This window comes from Leuciscus leuciscus (assembly GCF_965113295.1).
Source record: "Leuciscus leuciscus genome assembly, chromosome: 4".
Classification (NCBI taxonomy): Eukaryota; Metazoa; Chordata; class Actinopteri; order Cypriniformes; family Leuciscidae; genus Leuciscus; species Leuciscus leuciscus.
This window is the reverse complement of record NC_138728.1, coordinates 14895021-14921145: the sequence shown is the minus strand read 5'-3', so window position 1 is coordinate 14921145 and position 26125 is coordinate 14895021. Positions and strand designations below refer to the sequence as shown.

At 38.4% G+C, this 26125-nt stretch overlaps 4 protein-coding genes across 7 annotated transcripts in view; 2 read left to right on the top strand and 2 right to left on the bottom strand.

Annotated features, from left to right (window-relative positions):
• Positions 1-12315, bottom strand: part of cfap54 (cilia and flagella associated 54) — a 36193-nt gene extending 23878 nt beyond the window's left edge. Inside the window, exons 1-33 of the mRNA XM_082167771.1 lie at positions 11932-12315; positions 11699-11804; positions 11419-11562; positions 11136-11304; positions 10991-11049; positions 10142-10285; positions 9900-10013; positions 9684-9785; positions 9400-9592; positions 9218-9313; positions 9022-9134; positions 8819-8945; positions 8063-8148; positions 7843-7980; positions 7533-7680; positions 6698-6759; positions 6358-6483; positions 6102-6249; positions 5941-6018; positions 3781-3902; positions 3503-3685; positions 3289-3381; positions 2997-3182; positions 2776-2918; positions 2444-2591; positions 2155-2310; positions 1839-1961; positions 1514-1639; positions 931-1057; positions 735-827; positions 514-640; positions 332-428; positions 167-252 (exon numbers count right to left, since the gene is read on the bottom strand). Coding sequence (XP_082023897.1) covers positions 167-252; positions 332-428; positions 514-640; positions 735-827; positions 931-1057; positions 1514-1639; positions 1839-1961; positions 2155-2310; positions 2444-2591; positions 2776-2918; positions 2997-3182; positions 3289-3381; positions 3503-3685; positions 3781-3902; positions 5941-6018; positions 6102-6249; positions 6358-6483; positions 6698-6759; positions 7533-7680; positions 7843-7980; positions 8063-8148; positions 8819-8945; positions 9022-9134; positions 9218-9313; positions 9400-9592; positions 9684-9785; positions 9900-10013; positions 10142-10285; positions 10991-11049; positions 11136-11304; positions 11419-11562; positions 11699-11804; positions 11932-12167 — 4199 coding nt within the window. The 5' untranslated portion in view covers positions 12168-12315. The remainder of the gene's footprint in view (positions 1-166; positions 253-331; positions 429-513; positions 641-734; positions 828-930; positions 1058-1513; positions 1640-1838; positions 1962-2154; positions 2311-2443; positions 2592-2775; positions 2919-2996; positions 3183-3288; positions 3382-3502; positions 3686-3780; positions 3903-5940; positions 6019-6101; positions 6250-6357; positions 6484-6697; positions 6760-7532; positions 7681-7842; positions 7981-8062; positions 8149-8818; positions 8946-9021; positions 9135-9217; positions 9314-9399; positions 9593-9683; positions 9786-9899; positions 10014-10141; positions 10286-10990; positions 11050-11135; positions 11305-11418; positions 11563-11698; positions 11805-11931) is intronic.
• A 172-nt stretch (positions 12316-12487) lies between these two features.
• LOC309497583 (uncharacterized protein) lies at positions 12488-14069 on the top strand. Its single transcript, XM_082167871.1, has 2 exons — positions 12488-13013; positions 13231-14069. Exons 1-2 carry the CDS (start codon positions 12598-12600, stop codon positions 13358-13360), a joined length of 546 nt encoding a protein of 181 aa, XP_082023997.1. The 5' UTR covers positions 12488-12597; the 3' UTR covers positions 13361-14069.
• A 1353-nt stretch (positions 14070-15422) lies between these two features.
• sco2 (synthesis of cytochrome C oxidase 2) lies at positions 15423-17120 on the top strand. The gene is made up of 2 exons (XM_082166193.1): positions 15423-15520; positions 16150-17120. Exon 2 carries the CDS (start codon positions 16161-16163, stop codon positions 17070-17072), a length of 912 nt encoding a protein of 303 aa, XP_082022319.1. The 5' UTR covers positions 15423-15520; positions 16150-16160; the 3' UTR covers positions 17073-17120.
• Positions 17121-17530: 410 nt separating this feature from the next.
• Positions 17531-24434, bottom strand: ncaph2 (non-SMC condensin II complex, subunit H2). 4 transcript variants are annotated; one of them, XM_082166190.1, is made up of 19 exons: positions 24249-24434; positions 23665-23794; positions 23472-23573; positions 23047-23108; positions 22890-22962; positions 22737-22802; positions 22415-22494; positions 22048-22214; positions 21403-21518; positions 21235-21309; positions 21025-21094; positions 20801-20902; positions 20669-20713; positions 20515-20585; positions 19786-19882; positions 19492-19631; positions 19302-19403; positions 19053-19202; positions 17531-18146 (listed from the first exon to the last, which is right to left on the bottom strand). In XM_082166190.1, exons 2-19 carry the CDS (start codon positions 23776-23778, stop codon positions 18003-18005), a joined length of 1776 nt encoding a protein of 591 aa, XP_082022316.1. In that variant the 5' UTR covers positions 23779-23794; positions 24249-24434; the 3' UTR covers positions 17531-18002. The 4 variants fall into 4 exon arrangements, with proteins under 4 accessions (XP_082022316.1, XP_082022317.1, XP_082022315.1 ...); XM_082166191.1 differs by having other exon boundaries at positions 21403-21521; positions 23472-23564; XM_082166189.1 differs by having other exon boundaries at positions 21403-21521; positions 24249-24433.
• Positions 24435-26125: the final 1691 nt, after the last annotated feature.

Genomic DNA, 26125 nt, shown 5'->3' with positions numbered 1-26125 from the left:
TTATCACAAATTTTGACTGTATTTTTTATAAAATAAATGCAGCCTTGGTGAGCATAAGAGACTTAATAAATAAATAAAAACTTTGAACGCTAGTGTACACTTTAAAAATACATTTTAAATATGGAATGTTTCAATACTGTGCAAACTGGGCCGAAAATTGCTTTACCTTTCAGAGTTCTGGCTCTTGAATGCAATCAGTAGTCTTTTCTGTAGCAACTTCCTCTTACCCCAAAAGGTGCCACCTTTTTGTTTCTGAAATGTAGTTAAATGGCATTTACAAACTGAAAGAGATAAGTAGTGTGTTTCCGCATTTTAAGTGACAGAAGCTTACCTCTGTGTTGTACTCTATCACAGAGGTTGTGAACTCTTTCCACTCCTCTCCTGTCACACTCGAGTGTTTCTTTAGCACGAACATAGCATCGTCACGTCTAGCAATATTACAGACAGCAAAGAAATGTAAGACAAAACACCAACACACATCGCAAACATGGACCCAAACAGAGACACACTCACTTGCTGAGCCAGTTCAAGATGTTCTGCTCCCACCGCAACACCAAATCCAGCTCATCTTCTAGCAGGGCTTTCTGGAGCAAGTGCACAACAAACTCCAAAAAACAAGACATTTGCTTGAACTTCATCACTGAATCAAACACACACACAAATACAGAAAATGAGTGCATGATAGCTCATTCAATGAATTAGATTTTCTTTAGTATGTGTTGTTTGCGTTATACCCTCTTCAAAGGCATGCTGGAGGGGGCTGTTTTCAATCACCATGTAGAGTACGACAGGGTCTTCCTGTCCAGTGAGCTCACATCCATGAGACCCTGCAACAAAGGCCACAACAAACTAAAATTACAAAACAAGCTCTTTATATGGCAAAAATGTATATATTGCCATTCTGATCTGAGATATATGAAAAACATGTACCTGTTTTGTTACAGGAAGTGACACCATAGTTTCCTAATGTTTCTGCTTGCATGTTTTTCATGACAATGGCCTCTAAAATCTTTAGCTGTTCACTGGGATCCTCATCATACGTGGAAGCTGTCTTCTTCTGGAAATCAAACACACACACAGTCATTAGTACTTATGAATGTAGCGCAGATAGAATATGTGGCATACTATCCCAAAGGGTCTATGAATGAATGAATGAGGCATTTATATAGCGCTTTCATATGTACTACTGTACACCCAAAGCGCTGTACAATCATGACAGGGGATCTCTCCTCAACCACCACCAGTGTGCAGCGTCCACTTGGATGATGCAACGGCAGCCACAGTACAACGGCGCCAGTGCGCTCACCACACACCAGATATAGGTGGATAGGAGAGAGAGTGATAGAGCCAATGGGTGGAATGTGGCCAGGACACCGGGGTTACACCCCTACTCTTTACGAGAAGTGCCATGGGATTTTTAATGACCACAGAGAGTCAGGACCTCGGTTTTACTTCTCATCCGAAGGACGGATGAGACGTAGTTTATCTATGATAAACCAAGCAAATCCCATACCCCATCCTGCTCCATTGATGTTTGTTTGGCGGGTTGCAGAGGGGGCTCAGTGATTTCCTGAAGTAGTTTCTTTCCCGACTCAAACACAGATGATGCCATGCCACTCTCCTGAGTGGAGCGCAAGCTCTAAAAACACACAGAAATGCATCATACATATATAACACATGCAAACACAATCATTTCAAAAGTGAAATATACAGGATGCTGGAGGAAATAGTTCAGACACAAATAAATTTGTTTCTCACAATCTTAAAAACACTTAAATCTAAAGATTATATTATATTATTTCTTAACAGGTGAGCAGTTTGTTATATGTAATTACTACCTTGGCTAAATAATATGTCATACAGGCAACCATGTGCTGCAGGGACTCTGTGGTGGCAGCAGGGCGTTTCTGCTTGAGGACTTCTGGAATCTCCAGCAGTACTGAAAAGCACTTCAGAAGCATCTGAAACACACAGAGGCATCTAAATTCACCTTTGCTTTGGCAAATCCATCATATAAACAGCTGATTTAATAATGAAATTATAGATCTTCTAATAAAATGTTCCCCCTAAACCCGAACCAAATCTAAACAAAGATTCAAGACAAGCTAGCACTGACATAAAAGTATTATCAAGCACATTTCTAAAAGTAGTGACCTCAATGACAGGCTCTGAAGGGATCTGATTGAAGATTAATGGAGCGAGAAGGCCGTAACAGTTTACTACAGCCTGCAGGGTGCCAGCGCTGTCATTGAGGTGCAGAGCAAGATCAATGGCCACCAGCATCCGTTCACATTCTGCAAGCCTGGCCTCCTGTGATGGATGTGCCGACAGAACAGATTTATAAGGACAAGGGTGAATTACTTGAGAAAAACTAGGCTGCATTATCACTTATTATGATTTATATAACCAATTTTAAGGCACATTTCCCTTTGTAGGCACTAACCTGGCCCCAGATCAAAGGCCCCCCATCCCAGAGACTGTCACAGAATAGTGCCCCCTCTTGGATGTGAATATCTGTCTGGATGAAAATAGTGGAGAAAAACAGCTGCTGTAGGAGAGGAGAAGAAAACTGTAGGGTCTCTGGGCGGAGCCTGCATAAAGGAAAAATAGAACACAAATGGAACAGATATATAATAAGACACATTATATTATATTATATTATATTATATTATATTATATTATATTATATTATATATTATTAATACTTTATTCAAGACCTTCACAAATAATAATTCATATTAATTTATACTCAAAATAAATTGTGCATTTTTCTACCTTGTTTGAGCCAGCCTTTCAAGACTGGCTTCTTGTTCCAGCTCTGGAACCTCAGGATTTGAGCTTGAAGGAAGAGTAAAGTGGCTCCATAGCTCATTACAAGCTCTTTTGGCAAGGCTGTGGAGTCCTGTCTGATAAGCCACCTAAACAACATAAAATCTGGCATAAAGGAATGTGGATGGATATTTTGGGAGACACACAAAAAATTCCGATCCACGTACCTGAGCTATGTGGGCCCAGGTTGTTAACAGTGGTAGAGGCAGGGAGGCCAGTAGAGGCCTGGTGGTCTCCCCAATGGTTCCGCCCACCATTTTGCCTTGAGAATCAAAAGCACCCACAGCAAAAATGTACTTCTTATCAGGTTTCAACCCGCTTACGTGAAGTAAACATTCACCTTTGGCAGGTATCTGATTGAAACACAAATTTCATTTCAGTTACTGAGTATGAATGAACAATACAGACATTAAAAAGTTAAGCTTGTGATTTGATATGTCAAAGTGGCATTTACCCTACCATTTCTCCAGTCCCACGTAGGTAACAGTCTTTAAGTCGTACTTTTAGGTTGATACCCTCTGCATCTCTTCCATAAATACAATACCAGCTAACCTAGATCAGGATAAAAGTTAATTGATGTTTTTCAGCATTTACACATCAATATCACAGTGAATAAATCCAAAGAGCCATTGACTGATTTCAGAATTATGTTTATAGATGAAGAGGTGGCAACCTCCTCTTCCAGTGCGTATGGCGCAGGTGTGAAGATCATGGAGCAGTTAGATCGTGTCAGGAGTATTGGGGTTGGTGGTGGCTGTCTCTTCTCTGCCAGTCCTAAACTGTTCTCTGAAGGAAATGTACAACTAACCAGCTTCCTCTCTTCCAGCTCGGCTTTCTCCATCAGCGTTATGGCCTCCTGGAAAAAGAGACAGGTTAAATCATGTTATCTGAAAATCAAAACCAGCAGCATGATGTGGAACCAAATGTTTGGAGTTGACATCATATACTGACCTCAAGTATTTTCTTGGTCTCTCGACTAGTCTGGTCTTTCCTGAATGCCAATAAGGCCTTCTGCGCTAGGAAAACACTCTTAGAGATCTTATTCTTCTTGATTTTTTCAAGTTCCGTAGAGTCTGTTAAGGAGTAAATCTGGGTAAAACTGACATTCTGTTCCTCTTCAGTCGGTCAGTTGACGCCACGTCGAGACCGACGAATAGGAATCTCGCTAGAGAGAAATTAAACGAGCCAATGCACATTGGCGTGCAATCATTTGCATTAGCTGTTCAGCCACGCAGCGCGGGTATATAATGAGCAGAAGTTGCGATTGCACTTCAGCATCGAAGAGCCGAGCACTTCGATGCTGATATCTAAACAGAGTGTGAACAAGTTCTCAGGAGGATCTCTCGTGGCTGGTGCGGGCAATACAGCGCGGCAGTGGGGTCGATATTCTCTCTTTCTCTCTCTCTGTCTCTATCTTTTGTTGCCTGTAGAAAAACTGAGTAAAAACAAAAGGGCTGTTTTCACAGCTGGTAAGGTGTGCCATGAGAGCGCTGAAAGGCCATTCTTACGGCTGGTAAGATCGCCATTGAGAGAAACTCCTGTCCGTGTCCGCTGCGACTGTTCCCCTGCGTGCTTCAGCACAGAGAGGGCAGTCCCCTAAAAGAGCTTACACGGGTAGAGTGCGTCTTTTTAAAGATGACACTCTACCTGTGTGTTTCTGGATGCGGTCGTTACCTGGGATCACGGGATGGTCACGAGCGCTGTATTGCATGTCTGGGCATAGAACATGCTGAGGCAGCATTCGTGGATGAGTCATGTACCCATTATGGAAAATACCATTGTGGGTGAGACGGTTAAATCCTCCTCGACCCCCCTCCATACCCTCTTGGGACCTTTCCTTGGTGCTTCCCTTTGAGCCTTTGCAATCAGCAGACTTAAAGCTTCTCTCCATGAAGACTTTGCTGCTGGTTGCACTGGCCTCTATCAAGAGGGTAGGGGACCTGCAGGCATTTCTAGACAAATCGTGCCTAGAATTTGGGCAGGGTGACAACCATGTTGTACTGAGACCCCGGCCTGGTTATGTGCCCAAGGCTCCTACCACTCCCTTCAGGGACCAGGTGGTGAACCTGCAAGTGCTGCCCCTGGAGGAGGCAGACCCAGCCCTGGCTTTGCTCTGGCCTGTCAAAGTCTCAGAACCTTAGACCAGCTCTTTGTCTGTTACGAAGGCCAGCAGAAGGGAAAGGCTGTCTCCAAGTAGAGAATGGCCCACTGGATAGAGGATACCATCGCCTTGGCTTACCAAGTACAAGGCATGCCCTGCCCGCTCAAGTTGCATGCTCACTCCACGCCTTTATCCATTGAATCCTTGAGAACCAGGGATCCCTGAGAACCGGTCTCATATGTGTGACCCTGCGGGGGTCCCATGTGTGTATTTCTTCCACGGCTGCTCCTAAACGGACGCCCGTGTCTTTCCCTTGGGCTAAGTCACCCAGTATTTCATATGCAGTACAACCTTCGGGTTAGTCCATATGTATATCTCCACATAACTCCTTCGGGGAAGAAAGTGGGTTCTGCAGCGTTCTCCTTCCTAACAGAAAGGGCACGCTTTCCCAGTGTTATCCAAGAATCTAACTGTATTGGTTAACACGAAACAACAGTAACAGACATACTCTGTGTAAGCCCTCTCCTATCATCCTTCCAGGCAAGAAGGGGCAAGAGGCTTGCACAGGGCGCTGGATGGGGTCAGCAGCTGTGGCCCTTTGGTAGGGATTCCTATTCGTCGGTCTCGATGTGGCGTCGACTGACCGACTGAAGAGAAACGTCTGGTTTACATATGGTAACTCTCGCTCCCTGAAGGAGGGAACGGAGACCACATCTGCTGCGGGCCGCTGGGGCAGCCAGCTTATCGGCTCGGCTCCTCAGCAAAAAACTGAAGTGCAATCGCACCAGCTGCTTATTATATACCCGCACTGCATGGCTGAACTGCTGATGCAAATGACTGCACGCCAATGTGAATTGGCTTGTTTAGTTTCACTCGAAGTAGATTGGCCTCTCTAGCAAGATTCCTATTCGTCGGTCTCAACGTGGCGTCTCCGTTCCCTCCTTCAGGGAACGAGGGTTACCATATGTAACCCAGACGTTTTGTTCATGTTACTCTGTTTTGAAACTCACCTTCTATAGGTCTGTTTGTTTCTGAGGTCTGCACTCGATTAGTATGTGACTTCTTACTCTCCGTCAAACTGATCTCTTCTGAGGAGAACAAATATGATGCATTCAGTGACACGCTTAAATGTCATTTATCCAAATGTTGAAAGATTGCACATCTCTCTGACCTGGCCAGGAGTCAGATAGTTTGAGAGTGAGTCTGTGCTGAATGACCATTAGCTCTAGGTGTAAATCCATGGAAAGGGCAGTAAGGTCAGTGATACTGCTGCTCTCTGGGACTCTGCTGCTCTTTGAACTCTTGTAATCACCAAACTTCTGTGGTTAAGACAGCCATCACATTTTATTAAGCATGCTTACTGTATATAAAGTAACAGGAAGTAACTGAGCTTGTGTTGTAGGAAGTAAAACTTGGTATGTTCGTGCCTGCATAAACAACTTGTCAAAGACAGCAGAACCCCCATTAAGTGACCTGGCCCTGCCTCTGGACACACAATCCACACCTCGTTCCACTAAATCCAATGCAGTTTGCAGCTGTTCAGTTCGGGACATCTGCAGACATGTTTAAAATAAAGTTTTATTATGGTTAAACCTGACTCAATTCCATAAAACTGCATGAGATTTTGTTGGTTTAAATGGCATTCTCAGATTCTAAGGTATTTTTACTTGTTTAAATTGTTCTGAATGTTAAATCTAATGATGCTGAACCGCTTATAAACTTTAAGTAGAGTTATATCTTCTATTTCTACTTTGTAGGACAACATACCATGAACAAGGAGCTTGCAGATTTTCTAACAGGGATGGACTCTTCACTATCTACAGTGGAGGCTACAGAAAAAAACACAAGGGGACAAACTTAAATATATAACTAAAAGTGCAAAATACACAATACAAGTTTTTCAATGAGGTCTGTCATGCTCAATAAGGCTGCATTTATTTGATTCAAAAGATATTATAGAATATATTTTAGAAATATTTAGAAATATTATGACAATTCCAAATAACCATTTTCTATTTGAATTTATTTTAAAATGTAATTTATACTTGTGATGTCAAAGCTGAATGTTCAGCAGCCATTACTTTATTATATGTATTACCATAAATACCAGTGTCATGTTTACAAAAATTGTGTATAGACCGGGGTTGTGTTAAACCTCATTGTGGCACATATTTGTTCCATTTGCCCTCTGAAGTGGAAAATCCCTAGTCCCCAGTAGGAACTTTTAACTGGAATACCCCCTCAAGTCGGAGTTGTGACTGGGAAACTCAGGGAAACAGCAACAACCCGACTTTAGAATCCAATATGGCTGCTCAGTGCATCAACCATAGTGAAACAGTAGTAATATGTTGTTTATAGCACTTCCGTTTGTCTGTGTCTGATTAAACTTAGTGGTGCACACAGTACTATCCAACCTCTATTTGTGGACAAGATACTTCGGCATTATCTGTGGAAAATACCTTTTTTTTATGTATTCCGAAAAAGCAAGCACAACAAAGGTTTGTCTGGAAGTGCCCATCTTAGTTTTATGACCTGTGTGCTGTAACGCCATTCCCAACCCCATCATCCCTCTTCTGAGGTAAATGGAATGCAACAATAGTACCTGTTTTTCTCCCGGACTGCGGGGCATCCATGCTGCTTTCCAACACCATGGCAATTCTGAGAGTCATTTCAGCCACTAATAAGAAGTCTACTTCAGCCAGCTGGTGCTCATGGGCCACTTCACACAGCAAGAACAGGGTCTCCATCCACTACAGAACATAAAAACACAATGTTACATGTTTTGGATTCAGCAACTGATTACAAAGCAGCAGCTAAATTAATGCTTTTTAAAATGTACAAAGCAATCATGTCAAAGCAATCAAGTTGCTCATAATAATCATTTTAGATTTAATGTTTATTGGAATAACAACCTGGTCTTGGTTTGCCATCCTTCCCCGGTAGTGCACAGGGTCATAGAGCCTCATCTGCACTCTTTGAAAAACTGTTTTGCATTTAGCCCAAAAGAAGAGCACGATGTCCAACACCAAATCTGCATCTGGCTGGATATCCTGTTTGCACACACATACACAACATCAGATTACCAACGACAGCTCCATGACCTCTTCAGACAGTGTGAGAGAAAGATCTGACCTTGTCTGTCCTGCAGACACAAGTATGAAGTGTCTGAATAAGATTGAAAAATTCATCTGTCATGATTGCTGGCCCAATATTCTTGTCTGTAATGGAATAAAACAAAAAAAGAGGAATTATTTTTATTTTTGTTTTAAATTAAAATAAAGATTTGTACATAACTAGGGATGCACGATATATCAGCCACCATATCAGTATCGGCTGATATACAGTATGTTAATTTTTAATGTTATCATTATTGGCCCGATAAGAAAATTTGGCCGATATATTAAAGCCGATAAATCATGAATTATTTTCTTCAGATGGGACACTTCAGATGCGCACTGTTCGGCATGATGGTTTTGATTTGATTGAAATATGATTGAAATAACTTCAAAAAGAAAAATATGTGCAACAAAAGTCTGTCATATAGGCTACATAAAAGTATAATAAGAACATTATAATTGTGTGCTTGTTACATAGATTTTAATGGTGAGACTTTTGTTTTCTGTAATCAGGCTCTCAAAATTATACAAATTTGGTTTTCGATTTATCTGCCAATATATTGGTTATCGGCTTTCAAATATAAAGAATTATCAGTTATCGGTATCGACCAAAATTTTCATACCGGTTTATCCCTATATATAACCCAAGTTTTTTTATTAAAGTACATAAAAAATAACTGAATAAAATACAATCAATTAATCAATGAATTAATAAAAATCTCAATTATTTGATTATTCCTATGAGTGAAATTATTAAATTCTTGATTAGTACCAGCTTGACGATCAAAAGCAGCATCTTTCATGGTGATATTAACTCTTTGAGTGGACAACAAACGCTCCACAGCCTCCAAAAGCCTCAGTTCCAGCTCATACTTCCTAAACGGGCAGCCCTCCATGTTCTGTGAACAGGCCAAGAAAGAGACTAAATAAAGCAGTCTGGCGGGCTTTTTTAAGCCGTATCACAGATGTACTCACAGCTAGCGCTGACATAAGTGCAGAAGAGAGCGAGCTGAACGTGCTCCACTGTTCATATCTGAAGAGCTGCTTAACAAACTTCACCGCAGCATCTACTGCGATCTTACTATTTCCTGAGAGACACAAAATAGAGACCCTGAGCAAACACAAATTAGAGTGAAGTAAAATAAATGGCCAGTTAAATTCAAGGACTCACCAGCGACAGCCATGTCAAAGAGAGAGGAGGTAGGAGTGACTGCATTCACAGAGGGAGGCATGCTCTCATCAAAAGTGTGTTCAGTATCACCAAATGCTGCAAAAAAAATAAAAAAGAAGGGATATTTACACTCTACAATTGATATTTAGTTGCACATGGGCAGAGAGGATGAAAAAGTTTACCGGACAACAAGCTAATGCCAGCCGAAATTAGCTCCAGTACCACATCCTGGACCTCGAATTCTTCAGGCATGCCGGTTTGCAGAGGCCTGACAGAGCTGTCATGCAGAGCTTCCAGCACAGCCAGAAACCGAGCAGCATTTCCCTCAAACATCTCCATCAGGATACGCTCGGTTGGCGTGCGAGGCCATGGAGCCTGCAGAGAGAAATAAGGGAAACAGATAGAATAGATATTAGAAAAGAACTAGGGAAAAGAGGCATCGTACCTCATTAAAGTGAATACTCACTAGCTGTAGCTCTTTCAAATGGTTCTTCTGTTTGGGTTTGAAGAGGCCTTTCGGTTTCCTGCGGGGTTCGTACACTGAACGCTTAAACACCATCACTGCAAGCTTCTCTCCGTCAATGGAGCGATAACATGATTCAAGACAGGCATGAAAATATAGTAGTTAAAATACAAGAACTATAAAAACAACAGCATGTTTCATTTAAGCTACAGTTCTCACTTTTATTGTGGCCTCCTTATAAGCTTGCTGGGTCTCAAATGACACTTGGGAGCCAGTAATCTCCTCCAGCTTGGCCAGTTCGCTGATCTTGCCAAGGGCTCGGCGCGCAAACACCTAACGCCAGGTAAGGGCACAACAAGAGGCAAGAATGACAGAATACCTATGTGATCTCCGATATCCGTCATAAAGCTATAAGATGATTTATCGAGCAACTTTAGACACTGTTTTTGCGTGAAACCCACCTCTGCCTGAACTGAAGCACAGTCATGAAAGTAACATTCACACACAGCACAGCAAAGTGTGGACCTCCATGGCAGGAAGTTGGCCGTCAGCAGAGGAACAGAAGTCTCTAGACATGTGCATGCCCATAGTAAGTACTCTAAAACCTGAACGAAGACCAAAATAAATTAAAAAACAAAAGTACATAATTTGCACAAAAAAAGTACTTGCTCCAAACATGAAGGGATTAGATTCACAGAAATGTAATACATGTTGTCAATTATATTTTTAAGAAAGTTTGTTGATTTGCTTTATACATATTCACTTCACTAACATGATTATTATTATTTGCATTTTTTTACTCTTTTCCCCTTTTTCTTTTTTCTATATTTCTGCTTATTTGTATTGTATAAAAACCTGAGGTAAACAAAATTAGACTAGTTTGGTCATCTGTTAATCTTGAAATATTAACAAGGTTTAGGTACATTGTCATTTTAAAGTTTAGGGTTGGTAAGATTTTTTTTTATGTTTTTCAAAAAAATCTCCTTTGGTCACCAAGGCTGCTTATATTGTGAAATATTATTATAATTAAAAATAACTGTTTTCTATTTAAAAAAAAAAAAGTGATTTATTCCTGTAATGACAATTTTTTCAGTCACATGATACTTCAGAAATCATTCAAATATGCCGATTTGCTGCTCAAGAAACATATTATTATTATCAGTGTTGAAAACAGTGGTTCTGCTTTTATTCATGATTCTTTGATGAATAGAAAGTTCAAAAGAACATAATTTATTTGAAATATATTTTTTTGTAAACAGTATTGTTATCCTTAAAAGTGTTACAAAAAATGTAAAACTGTTTTTGAGAACCTGTGAAGCATGGCCTGCTGACATCAGGAACCTGCATATGTTATACATGTGTAACGAGCCTGAGGAAATATAGAAAACAAGTCACATCATCACGTATTGTCAGTGTGATATGTACAGCACCCAGACATATTGCTGCTGAAAATACCATTGTACAGGATCCAGCATAAACTTTCATCAGGCAGAACAGCCTGCATCAGAATGCGCACAAATCCCAGGATGCTCAGCAACTTTTGAAGCCCACCCTGGTCTGGCAGTGCGCTTTTCTCTCTCTCCAAATAGAAGATGCATTGGCATTCTCCCTCAAGAGCACGGAACTAACAGACACACGGATCAAAGTTCATTCATTATGAATCAAACCACACAATTTATTAAAGAAACTAACATTTATATTGAAAACAGCTAAATGTACTTCAGGAAGGATCTCTAACCGTAAGTTTGGCTCTCTTTGAACCAAAGCCATCTGAGAAGAAGGACTGCTTGAAGTGCTCCACATCTCTTATGCTTTCCAGGCTGAGTGTGCAAAACTGCTGAAGATAGAGTCTGTACCCTTGCCAGAGAGCAAGCCTGTATAGCTTATAAGAAATTATAAAGAGTATTTATATAAAGAAAACATTATATTGATAAATTAATGAAAACGAAAGGTAGCAAAATACATTCTGAAGTAACTGTGACAAAAAAGGGTAAAAATAAAAATACAGTTGTCATTACCTTAGTGTCAAGGAGGAAATCAGCGGTTTGCAACAGGTGCTCTTCGAAATAAGATGGAGGAAGGCGAGATCTATACTTGTTCCATGTTTCAAACAGTTTTATGGACCTATCAGTTAACAAAGTACATTAATTATACTTAAACGTCAATAAAATAATATAAAACATAATACAAAACACCAATGACATTATTTTTTTTAAAGGTTTTAGCTCTTTTTGTCTTGTTTGTCTCTTACCCCCTGGAGTAGGATCGGTTGTCGTTGTTCGGAGAACCTAAAAGTTTCTTTATATGCGCTTTAAACTCTTTTAGGTCACTTTGAAATGCTGACAGGACAGGGTTGTTTTTATCCAGGGGTCCGTAGTAGGACGCTGGTGAAGGGTCCATGTTTCCAACGGAGTGTGCGCGAGCTACTGTGTTTGAATCCGCTGTTATGGATACGACTCGAGCTCCACTGCTCGGGGCACGACCCATACATTATGCATAATTAATGCAAAATTGACGTTAATACGCATCTTCTATGATGATGAACAGGAAGACCATTTCTGGATTAATTTGATTAGCTTTCCTTGAGTGTTGGACGTAAAAACTATGTATATGCGATACAATTTCTAAACCTTTCCGATTTTACACATTCCCATTCATCTTTATCAACCTGCTATCTATCGGCTTTTCGGCAACATTTGTAAAGACAAATCTGCAAATCTGTGTATGTAACAAATATTAATATTTATTACTAAGTAATACACGTAAAACATTAATTATTTTAAATAATACTTTTCAAATTACAGCAATTCTACACGATCAACGTTTTATGCTGAATCTGCGACTTCGAAACACAAGTCTTTCGCCGCTTGCTTGTAGTAGCTAACCGCATAGAATAAACGTGTTGGGTGCAGGAGAAATGGGCAAGAATAAAGATCTGAGTGACTTTGAAAAGGGCCAAATTGTTATGGCAAGGCGACTAGGTACGAGTATTACTGAAACGGCAAAGCTTGTGGACTGCTCCCGGTCAGCAGTGGTGAAAATATACCAACAGTGGTCCGAGGAGGGACAAACCACTAGCCGGCGACAGGGTGTTGGGCGCCCAAGGCTCATCGATGAACGAGGGCAACTAAGGTTAACCCATCTGGTCCGAGACAACAGAAAGAATACTGTGGCACAAGTCACACAAACTTATAATGATGGTAATGTGAAGAATGTGTCGCAATACACAGTGCACCGCACTCTGCTGCGTATGGGTCTGCGCAGGTCGATCCGCTGCGCCTCCACATCACAACCTGCAGCACTTGAAGGATGTGGAGGACCAACAGGAGACGGGTATAATTATGTATTTCTTTATTTATTGGTTCGTGTATAGATAGATAACTATGCATTGTTCCAGATAATCAAGGTCTTTTCACTTTAAAATGAAAGCATGTCTGTGGGAAGGCAGATCTCCAGGATTTAGAACCTTGATTAAAATCGTAGTTCATCAAGCACATTTGTCCTTGAGTGTTCAGCTCACTCCACTCTTTTTTCTTTTTGTCTCCATCAGTTGTTCTGAGGATGTTGAGACTCAGAGGACTCAAATGGCATGTGATGTCATGGAGCATCCTGCGGTCAACAACGAGAGAAATAACTCAACTTTCACATCATATCCCGAAGGCCATGTCCCGGTCACGTAGAGCTCTCAAAAAGACCCATCAGTCTCTCTTTAGAACATCAGCTCAATGTTTTCCTCCACCACATTACCGTCTACCACCTTTATTTGGAGAACAAAGAGGTTTTTACCCTCAAGACTCCTGAAGAAGACTCAAGAAGCTGTGTACATGTTTGGTTGTTACGTTGCTTTTCGTAGGTGGTATTATTGGTAACTGGTGGTATGTGTACCGGGAGAAAGAACAGAGGATCCAGACACAGAGACTGGAGCAGTTGAGGAAAAAAAGGCTGTCGGACAGGGAGACTTCCATCTCTGGGATCACACAGGACAGCGCAGGACCAAACCCGATGAAGAATCTAAGGATTCTCAGTAGCAACTGGTGTGTGTGTGTTACTTTAAGAGAGCAACCATACATCTCTGTTGTTCTATTTTCTTTTGTTTTTATATGATTGAATTTTATAATCATTACTCATTTGTGTAGTTTATAATTTAATTTATTTATATTATTACTTGATTTACATGTTAAATGTTTTGTTAGATGTTTGTCTTCATGAGTAAGATAATGTCTCCATTTCAGTGTTTTTAACGTCTCGGAATGTTTTGAAGCAGTAATTTTCCATTGCTTGTGCATTGGTATAATACCACTTGTTGGATTTGCACTGGTCAGACGAAGTCTGAGCATTGAAACACATGCAACTAAGATTATTGAATAAATTCTGTTGTTTTTATCATCATTATTTAGTCTCCTGCTTTTGCTCTTCCCTGATTTTCTCTGTCCAACTCTCAGGCTGAGGCTGTTAATAGTTTTGGATACTAGAAAATACTTGCTGTTGACAGTTTTACTGGTTTTGGACACCAGACAAAACAGATATCTTTCACAGGATCCAGCATCCGGGACTGGAGCTGATATTTCTGATGTAGAGATCTATACGATCTAATCAGAGACAAAAACACCCTAAATAGAAAATACCTTGGGTTACATGACACATCACAATACACTACTGTTCAAAAGTTTGGAGCTGCTAAGATTTTTAAATGTTTTTGAAAGGAGTCTCTTGTGCTGACCAAGGCTTCATTTATTTGATATAAAATACAGTAAAAAATTGTAATATTATAATTTATTAAATAATAATTTTAATATATTTTAAAATCAAAATATTTCCTGTGATGGAAAAACTGAATTTTCAGCATCTTTACTCCAATCTTCAGTGTCGCATGATGCTTAAGAAATCTTTCGATTGTGTGCCCAAGAAACATTTTTTTTTTACTATTATTAATGTTGAAAACAGATGTGCTGCTTAGGCCAATTTTTTTTTTTACCGAAACCGTGATACATTTTTTTCATGATTGAAATAGCAATCTTTTGTAACATTATAAATGCCTTTACTATCACTTTTCATCAATTTAATACATCTTTGCTGAATGAAATAATTAATTCACACTTCAACTTCACACACGAACAAACGCAAAATTACATTTTCTAGAGAATCTGCTTTTGTACTTTCTGACAACGATGTGATTAAGGTCTGATCTGAAGAAGAAAAAAAAACAACAACAAAAAAACAGCATTTGTATAAATTACAACAACTACTCAGAGAAAGGTCTCAGATTATTTCCAGGATAAGTAGGTCCATTCTTTTAAACTTGCTATCCGCCGCAGTCTCAACTGTAAAAGAATATAACGACTTTTAGATTCACAATATGTAGTCCATTTGTGTTTGTTTTTCTTGTGTGTTGGATGTAAAGCCGTGTATATTCTCTACAATTTCCATACCATAATAAATAAATAAACCTTTCAAATTTTACACATTTCTACTCAACTATTCATCTCATATACTGTAAAAAAAAAAAAAAGATTCAACTTTATCAACCTGCCATCTAGTGGCTTTTCGGCAACACCTTAAATGACGAATCTATCAGTGTGTGTGTGTGTGTGTGTGTGTGTAACAAATATTAATACTTATTGCTAAATAATGTAATATGTTAAATATTTATATTTTATTTAAAGCAAAAATTTTCACATCACATCAAATTAAGCGATCAACGTTTTATTTAATTGAATCTGCGACCTCGAAACACAAGACTCACGCAGCTTGAATGTTGTACAATCGTCTGCATGGTTGTCTGTCACATGCGGAGCTCAAGCTTGTATCTTGTAGTGAGGACAGACGACTGTACCTGTAGGGTTAGTAACATTTAAACGTATTTTAACCGTGATTTTGCTTATATACCACGAGTCCTGTATTTCCACCGACCAAAGATAGTGATTTAAAGTATTTTTTTTCTCTCACAGAGCTAGCTTGCTAATATTGTCATTGACATGGAATACGTGTATTTCAGTGAGAGTTTAAAATCCTTCGATATTTTTATTTGTTTATTTTTATACTGTCTATTTAATATAACAAAACAAGATAAACTGCAATTATCAGTATTATAAAAAATAAGACGAAAAATTGTTTATTTATTTATTGGTTCAGATAGATAACTAAGCATTGTTCCAGTGTCTACGGTGAATAAAGAGATTGCAATGGGAGTTTGTACACTCTTATATTCTTTCATAATACATACGGGTATAGGGGTGTTATTATAGTCTTGTTTCTGGAGATTTGCTTGCATGTTTAGTTCAAACCCTAAATAAACACTTGATGTAACTTACCAGATAATCAAGGTCTTTTCACTTGAAAATTAAAGCATGTCTGTGGGAAGGCAGATCTCCAGGATTTAGAACCTTGATTAAAATCGTAGTTCATCAAGCACATTTGTCCTTGAGTGTTCAGCTCACTCCACTCTTTTTTTTTTTCTTGTCTCCATCAGTTGTTCTGAGGATGTTGAGACTCAGAGGACTCAAATGGCATGTGATGTCATGGAGCATCCTGCGGTCAACAACGAGAGAAATAACTAAACTTTCTCAATATATGCCGAAGGCCTTGTCCCCGTCATGTAGAGCTCTCAAAAAGACCCATCAGTCTCTCTTTAGAACATCAGCTCAATGTTTTCCTCCACCACATTACCGTCTACCACCTTTATTTGGAGAACAAAGAGCTTTTTACTCTCAAGACTCCTCTAAAACTCCAAACTCCGGCTCGTTGGCAGGGATCAAGCTGCGTACACGTTTGGTTGTGACACTGCTTTTCGGAGGTGGCATTATTGGTACCTGGTGGTATGTGTACCGGGAGAAAGAACAGAGGATCCAGACACAGAGACTGGAGCAGTTGAGGAAAGTGGCTGTCGGACAGGGAGACTTCCATCTCTTGGATCACACAGGACAGCGCAGGACCAAACGCGACTTCTTGGGCCGTTGGGTTCTCTTGTACTTTGGCTTCACCCACTGCCCAGATATCTGCCCCGACGAGCTGGATAAAATGACCAATGTGGTGCGTATTCTGGATAAAGACCCTAGCCTGCCCCCTGTCCAGCCACTTTTTATCACTGTTGACCCTGAGAGAGATGACGTGGCTGCTATGGCCAAGTACGTGAAAGATTTCCATCCACGGCTGGTTGGATTGACGGGCACTGCAGAGGAAGTGAAGCATGCAGGACGGGATTATAGGGTCTATGCCAGCGCTGGTCCTAAAGATGAGGATGGGGATTACATTGTGGACCACACCATCATCATCTACCTGGTAAATCCAGATGGACTCTTCCTGGACTACTACAATAGAATGAAAAATGATGCCCAGATTGCTGAGAGTATACGCAATCACATGAAAAAATATGTTAAGTTATTTCCAGATTAAGCTAAGAAATATGTATTTGCACAATAAAGCTCTATTTTACAAGGATGATCAACCGCATCCTAGTTCCTTATTTGCATTATTAACTGCAATTATATAAAACTATTAAAAATTGTTTATTGTAATTGAAATAAAACAAAAAATATAAATGATAGATGGAAACTTTAAAAATGAGAAATGTTTGCAACTGGAATAATTTTAAATTCTTAAATGAAAACTGAAAATATTAAAAGCTAATTAAAAACATTCCTAAATACTATAATAGTATAAATTGATAGAAGTGTGTTATTTCTTTAAACACAGTCAGTCCATTAAAACTACATATAATAGCACAAACCGAGGAATGTTATTTAGCCACACTATAACACAAACTCACAAAAATCCAGAAACAGATCTGATGTCATACTTTTAACTGCTAAATGTTTGTGGCATCTGATTTTAACTTGCATCAAACACAAAAATGACTTTTTTGCAGCACTAGGCTAGTTTTTAATTTTTATGTGTGATTCTTCTATAATTATATAAAAATGGCTTAGAAACTGTACAGACAGTTTACTTGGGGGTGATGTGTCCAGAATGTATATAAAACAGACAATTGTACAGACTTTTCTCATAATTTTACACATGAAATATGACTTTAGCTTCTTAAAAAATGAAAAGCAGGTCTCATTTGCATTGCAGTTTATGTCAAAACATCAGTTATTTCTTCATCTCGGGACTCAGATTCATCCATGCGTGTTTAAAGACCAAATTCAAATGCAAGAGCAGTGCTGAATATCAGTATACATGTTTGAATTATGAGACCAAAATGCCTAGATAGAAAAGCATAGAAAGTCTTTGTGTGATTTTTATCTCTTTGATGTTGTCTGTGATAAAGAGCTTCTGTTTGGGGCCAAAGGGAAGAAATGATAAGCAATAAACAAAAGTAAAAGGTCAGGGAATATCTGTAGCAGAAGGTGCGTTGTAGGTTTTGAGACGTTCATGAGCCCTCTGTGTAGTCAGTAATGTGAGTTCCATTGTATCTACGCTGTCTTCAAGTCCCTCCTTCTTGTCAATCTCCACTGTGTAATCATTGGCCTGTAATAGAAAAGTAGCGTCATTTTATCTTAAATGTACAGAGCCCTGCACATCACATGCAGACAAAAATATACATACAGTGGCCACGAATTAAAGGGATACTCCACTTTTTTTGGAAATAGGCTCATTTTACAACTCCCCCAGAGTTACATCGTGTACAAAGACCGACGGAAAATGAAAGTTGCGATTTTCTAGGCTGATATGGCTAGGAACTATACTCTCATTCCTGCGTAATAATCAAGAAACTTTTCTGCTGTACCATGAGTCCAGCAGGCGTAATGATATGACGCAGCGCCTGGAAATAGTCCCCAGCTCGGTAACTTCTAACGTGACCGGGACTAAGTTTGTCTAACCTATTAGACCTATTTTCAGGAGCTGCGTCATATCATTACGCCTGCTGCACCCATGGTATGGCAGCAAAGTTTCTTGATTATTACGCAGGAATGAGAGTATAGTTCCTAGCCATATCAGCCTAGAAAATCGCAACTTTACATTTTCCTCTGGTCTGAGTACACGATGTAACTACAGAAGAGTCAAGTTTTAAATAGGAAAAATATTGAAACTCTTTGGTAATTTTTTTGAGAGAGATGCTAATGGTCCTGTCCGATTCAATGATCTATGCTAAGCTATGCTAAAAGTGGTACCCCCAGACCCGGAGATCGGCTGAATGGATTCGAAAACGGTAAAACTCAACTGTTTAACTCTGGGGGAGTTGTAAAATGAGCCTATTTCCAAAAAAAGTGGAGTATCCCTTTAAGAATTAATTCCCACGAATTAAGAATTTGTGCTCTATTATTAGTAAATCGTGGCCACGATTGACTAATTCGTTCACTTGTTTCAATTCAATCATGGCCTCACTGGTTAGTAGTACCAGCAGTCATTGCTCCGTGTACCAGCTTTACTCACCAGCTGTAGCGCAGCGAGCATGTATCTGCAGGCTTCTGTGTTCTCCTTGCCTTCGACAACGAAGGCAAACGATTTTTTCATCCCCACGCTAGAGAGTGCCTGGACAATTCTGTCTCCATACTCATGGATGTCAAAAGCAAGACGAGTCTCCTGTACACAAAAATTGCAACCGGTAGTTCTCTATATTTATTCTTCTTTATGCTGTGCATTTTTGGAAACATTAGAATCGGTCACATCATGCCACATTACCTGGGCAGCAAGATGAGGGTTGATTCCATCCTCCCACTCTTTGACTCTTCGAGACAACGCCGTCTCCTGCGCATACTTCTGAGAGTTCACCAGAAACAGATCCTACATACAGAGAAATCAGTATGAATATACTACCACTGCCAATTAATGTATCATTATTCTGATGGAAATCAGTTGTAAGCTCTCATACCACACTCTTCTTGACCAGATCTTCATAACTCATCCGGCTCATATGCAAGTCTTGGAAAATTTGCTCCTGTTCTCCGAGGTGATCGGCAGGTTCAAGTTCATCACCAAAGTCGTCATGTTCCTGATCTGAAAAGTCCTCACCTGAATAAAATGTAAGGAATACCACAAAATGTTTATGTTTGGTACATTTTAAACAATAGTTCTATGATCTATTTCAATTAATTGACAGTGCAGGGGAATACAAATCTAGGGTTGGATGATTTTAAACGCATGCATGTTAGTGTGTGCATCTCACCCTCTACATCTGGATGCCGGTTCACCTCGACCTGGTCCTCAAGATTCTCTGGTTCCAAGTAAGTTTTCTTTAACTCCTCATCGGAGACAAAAACACCCTAAATAGAAAATACCTTGGGTTACACGACACATCACAATACACTACTGTTCAAAAGGTTGTGGATTGGTAAGATTTTGTAAATGATTTTGAAAGAAGTCTCAAGGCTTCATTTATTTGATATATAAAATACAGTACAAACAAATAGATAGGAATAAATTAGACTTTAAAATATTTTAGTATAGAAAACAGTTAATTGTAATACTATTTCACAATATTACTATTAACTGTTTTCTATACTAATATATTTTGAAGTGTAATTTATTCCTGTGATGGCAAAGCTTAATTTTCAGCAGCCATTACTCTTGTGTCACATGACCCTTCAGAAATCAATCTAAAATGCTGATTTGGAGTTCAAGAAACACTTCTTATTCTTATCAATGTTGAAAATAGCTTTGCTGCTTAATATTTTTGCAGAAACTATGATACATTTTTCTTCAGGATTTTTGATGAAAAGGACAAATCAAAAGAACAGCATCTATTTGAAATAGAAATATTTAGAAACATTATAAACGTCTTTACGGTCACATTTATCAATTGAATGCATTCTTGCTAAATTAAAGTATTAATTTTATAAAAATATGTTTTACTGATATCCACTTCACGCACGCACAAACACAAAATTGTACTTACCCTTTTCCTGAGAATCTGCTTCTGTACTTTCAGACGCTGACCCATTTTACTCACAAAGATGTAATTAAGGTCTGCAATAAAAAAAAACAAATATATATATATATATATATAACAACAATATATATTTATATAGCACAACGCCTCAGACTGTTACCAGCATAAGTAGGTCCATTCTTAAGCTTGCGATCCGAAGTCTCAACTGTAAAAGAAAATAACAACTTCTCTTAGATTTACAAGAAAAATATGTAGTCTATTCCTTTTCAACAGCCTGATAAATATAACTTACAAGCTTTAGAGTACCAGCTGCCAAAGTCCTGCAGTTTTGAAGGACCCTTCCTCTTCCTTTTTCCAGACTCTTCAAGACCTGCTGGCACTTTATAACACTTGCCTAGAGAGCAGAGAAGAAAATAAAACTCCAAACAGCAAAAAGTCACATTGAAAAAGAATAATTAATTGAGTTATTTTAAGGTCAATACACCCATCCTGAGGGACTTCAGATTGAGCACACACCTATTTTGAGAGGTTTGTCCTCCCCAAACACAGCATATGAGTCGTGCCATTTCCAAGGGTCCACACTCTCCTAGAATATGCACATGCAATTGTTTTGTGAGGCTATGATTATGACAACATCATGAAAGGATAATTTAACAGGCACTACTACTTGATTAAGTGTACGTGTGATGAAAAGAGAGCATTTTAAGTCAGTGCAGCACTCTATACCTTGGGTTGCTTAGCTTCCTCTGAAATTGGCTGTACTTCAGGTCTCGGTCTCAGCATCCTCCCCTCACTCGGGCCCTAGAACAAATAAAAGGGAACAAAAACTTTACATTGAACAGAGCTTTTCTTGAATGCCAAACGTCAACATTCAATCACAAAGCGTTCGGGTACCTGATGCCTTTCTACCCACTCTTCAGACTCCACCTCCATCCCATGATCTTCCAGTGGAGGAAGAACCTCAGCGCCACCATCTTCTTCATCGTAACCACCATCAACCTCAGCAACCCCTTCTAAACACCACATGATATTAATTAGATAAAAACAAAATAGACCAGAGTGTGCAAATTCGTTAGTCTTGAAATATGAATATGGTTTAGGCACATCATCATTCAAAAGTTTGGGGTCAGTTCAGTAAGATGTTTAAATGATTTTTTGAAAGGAGTCTCTTATGCTCATCCACCAATGCTGATTAATTTGAAATAAAATACAGTAAAACCAGTAATATAGTGAAATATTGCTATAATTAAAATAACTGTTTTCTACTTTATTTTTTTTTTAAATGTAATTTATTCCTGTGATGGCAAAGCTGAATTTACTTTACTGAATTACTCCAGTCTTCAGTGCCACATTATGCTTCAGAAATCATTCTAATATGTAGATTTGCAGCTCAAGAAACAGCTATTATTATCAATGATGACAACAGTTGTGCTGCTTAGCATTTTTGTGACAATTAGTGGTATTTTTTTGTAAAATAAAAAATTATGCAAAGCAAAACATTGGTACAGATTGCCACACACAAGAAGTCTGTGTCCTCACCTGTCTGTAAAGGCACAGGTGCATGTACAGAGAAATTGTGCTGGATTTCTGCAACCTCCTTGAGGAAGTGAGCGTGGGAAGAGCCCAGACGCATCAATCCCGCTTCATCCGTGGGGAAATTATTAATCCGAAAATCCTTACAGCTGCCAAGAAGCTCCCCTTTATGACTAGAGGATAACGATTAACAAACATTTGAGTTCTTTTAAGTACGAACATCATTTCCTGCAACTGAGCCAGACAATATTCTCCTGAAGAGCAAGAGGACTGAATTGGTACTGCTGGGCTGTACGACCAATCATATTATAGATGGAACAGTGTAAAAGTGTGAAAACTTTTTATTTGTCTGTGTGGGTCAGAGTGTCTTTACCTGAGAAGGGGGTATTTCTGTTTCTCATGTGATTCGGCAGGAATGAGAGACTCAGGAGGGAGACGGATAATCTTCACAGGCTAAAGAAGAATAAGGAATAATTAGACCCAGAAAAAAGCACATCAATTGCTATGCAAGTTAAGCAAAACAACACCTTAATCTGCAGAACATTTACAAAATTAGTAATATTACTTAATATCATAAGCATATCTCATATTTAAATCTTACTCAGTCAAGAGAGACAAAATAAGAATAATGTTGATGTTCATATACCCATTAAATTGTAGAAACAAAAACTTTGACGGGGAGAAACCCAACTCACCTCTGTTGGATCTTTCATTGTTATATTCTGAGAGTTGACATCCTCATCCTGTTCAATCTCATCAAACTGCATCAAAACAAATCTTTTTACTCACAGATTTATAAAACGTTAAGTTGTGTTTAGGGTAACAAGTGTTAATCCTAATTTACACACCTCACAGTCGTCGCCTTCATTGCCTGAATGGGCTTTTTCTTGGTTATCTGATGAAGAACCTTGTTTATCACGTCTGTTGAGATAAACACAAATAGCATGTCACAAACCAATTCAACAGAATAAACGGAAATTTGAGGTCAAAGGCAATAACACCTACTTCTTGTTTTTGTTAGAGATGTAGTCCAATGTTTGAAACACCAGAGTGTGAAGGAGCTCCACCTAAATATTCGGAATAATATTGTAAAGAAAAAAGTGCCCTCTTAAATCTATGTTAATTTCATAAAACATTTAACAGCACGGTTTCATTAGTTAATGTTGGTTAATGCATCAAATAACATTAAAGCCAATTCCAACTCTGAACTAACATACAAAACTGTCAAATTTTCCAAATAGTGTGTAATCTGTAAATTAAATAAAGTAACTAAGTAAATAAATAAGCGATCATACCTAAAAAATGTCCTTACAATATTAAGCTATATGAGAGCTAGATGTCTCTGATAATGTACTTATCATTTGGAAAATCACTAAACTTATATTTTAGTGAAATGAATTACTGTATTGCAAACATAAAGCATAATTTACCTTTCTGCCATAGATGCACGTTGATCCTTGAATTAAAAGTGCAGCCTCTGCAAAGTTCATCATGGTTTTCCCACCATCAAATGAAATGGTCATCTGGTCCAGCTGTCAAAAACAGCAACAATGAGACTCTGGGACAGAAAAAAGGCACATTTAAATCATTGAGATGGTGCTTGATCTCAATGTGTTTTCTCACCTCCTCAAGATACTCTCCGAGCTGGCTGGCCAGGTCAATGTCCCAGTTCTTGGTGAGGTCCCGCAGGGGTTGCAGTAGATGGGCGTATCTCGTCTCTGCAGAATCCATGGCCATGTACTTCCAAAACACCCTATAAATGATCGTTTTAACAGGCATTATAGTTCATTTTTATCATTCATAATAACAAATAACTGCCATCCACCAAAAATATTAAGAATGCTTAAAAGTGATTATATTTTGAATAGTAAAAGAACATGGCATGTTGTCTTTGAATAGCAAAGCTTTGTTTTACTATGGTACTGTACAGTCACAGACAAAGAAAACTAGTTTACATAACATTATATGTTATTTTTAAAGTAACAGTAAAGTGTAAACATGAGATTTGCAAGCTGTATAACTACAAGCATAAAAAAATAGATCTGTATTATTACTATTAACATTACATTTGAAGTTTATTATAACCACTCAGATTCACTGTTACACTGTTAAGTTATATTTAATTTAAACCGTTTAAACATTAACTTAGTAACAGCTTCACAGCACTGAAGCTCCAGCGAAACGATAATAAACATCAAAATGCTCACCTTTAGTACGCGAATAATCAACGGCTGCTAATTAAAAAATATATATCCTCGTATTTGTGTATTTCTGAAAATTATAGCGTTTGTGTCACTAAATTGTGCATAAAAAATAAAATCTACACTTTGGTGAAAAGCGGCAAGGAAGTCATTTTTGTTTTTGCCGCGTGCGTGACGTCAAACAGTAGTCAGGACGTCTGCTGAGCCACTGCCCCCTGCCGGCCTGGAGGACAATCGTCTGTGTCGTTTATGGTTTTTATGGTTTTTCGTAAAATAAATCCATTCCATTTATTCCATTTTCAGGTAGGCCAAAGATAACTATTTTGGTATTTATTATAATATGCTTTATTTTTTCACATAAAAAAAAACAAAAAACAGAAAGATCTTACATAAAATGTGTGGTCACTCAATTTAACAATTAAAGCATAGGTCAAATATTTATGTATTTAAAAAAAAGAAAGAAATAGCGGTAACAATTCTTTGCACCTCACACATTTTTCTTTTATTTGTTTATGTTTTTTTTTTTTTTTTGCAATAGTTCAAGTCAACTTTACATCCTTCTCCATATCGCTACTTTACACTGTGAAGGTCTTCGATGACCAGAAGAGGAGGCTATAAGGCAGCCAGAATTATCAACTTCTTTAACCCCAGAGATGTATAACCAAAGCGAAAAAAAGTGAACAATTACAGAACAGGATTTTAGGATTATTTAATAATATTTCATAGCAATCTCGTTCTCAAATTTGTATTTGTTATTTTTCGATACAAATCGCATTCGACACAATCTCTCAACCCTCACCAACTGTTTCCCGAGATTACATCCTTGCTGGCCAGTAATTTTCATAAGATATTGCAAAATAGTATCTATCTGCATGCGTACACACATACACTTATGTAAAAACATGTAGGATATAGACACTAACTTAGGCTACTAACTAACTAAATTACTGTAATAGCCTAAATAAATACAATCCACTGCTTTGACTTCCATTTAGGGAAGGGAGATATTCAGTCAACAATATGGCATTATTTAGAACAATCAAAATAATACAAATTGGGGCCAGATCTTAAAAAACATTCAGAGCATCTTAACGAGTATTTGATCATTTTAAGATGGAGGCAAGAAATTGTATTTCATAGATAGATAGATAGATAGATAGATAGATAGATAGATAGATAGATAGATAGATAGATAGATAGATAGATAGATAGATAGATAGATAGATAGATAGATAGATAGATAGATAGATAGATAGATAGATAGATAGATAGATAGATAGATAGATAGATAGAAAGTACATGGATGTAATTTTGCTAATAACTAATAACCAGGGGCAATTCCAATGCTGTATAGGATCTGGCTCTGTGCTGCAGAACTGCTGAAAGAGCCTTAAAAACATGTCTAGAACCTGTGAACATAGACATATATTATACATGGGGTCAGTTCCAGGGTAGATTTTAGCTAATTTAACTTTTGACATATATGAGCCTTATATGTGCACTTAAAATGATTTCAAACTGAATAAGCAAGAACACGTTCCAATGTATCTGAGATTGGTCTGCCAAGATTTTCCTTCCAGGTTCTCTTAATTTGATCTAAAGAAGAGGATGTTCGGCCACAATTTCATTCATTTTAAAAGCTCAAATAATTGGTTTAACATGACCTTGTCCCTAAAATTAACAAGCAAACAATTTGTCTCCATGAGAGAAGCAGCCTGTAGCCCGAGCAAGGTCATCTGAGGCATCAGACCTACAGTCACCTGACTCACCTCTGACAGCTATAATCCACTGTTGTCTTTAGGGATTGTAATGCCTCTTACACATGTGGGAAGGTTATTCTGCCAATTTTATTGATAGACATTCTTAACATAGGCCTAATGAAT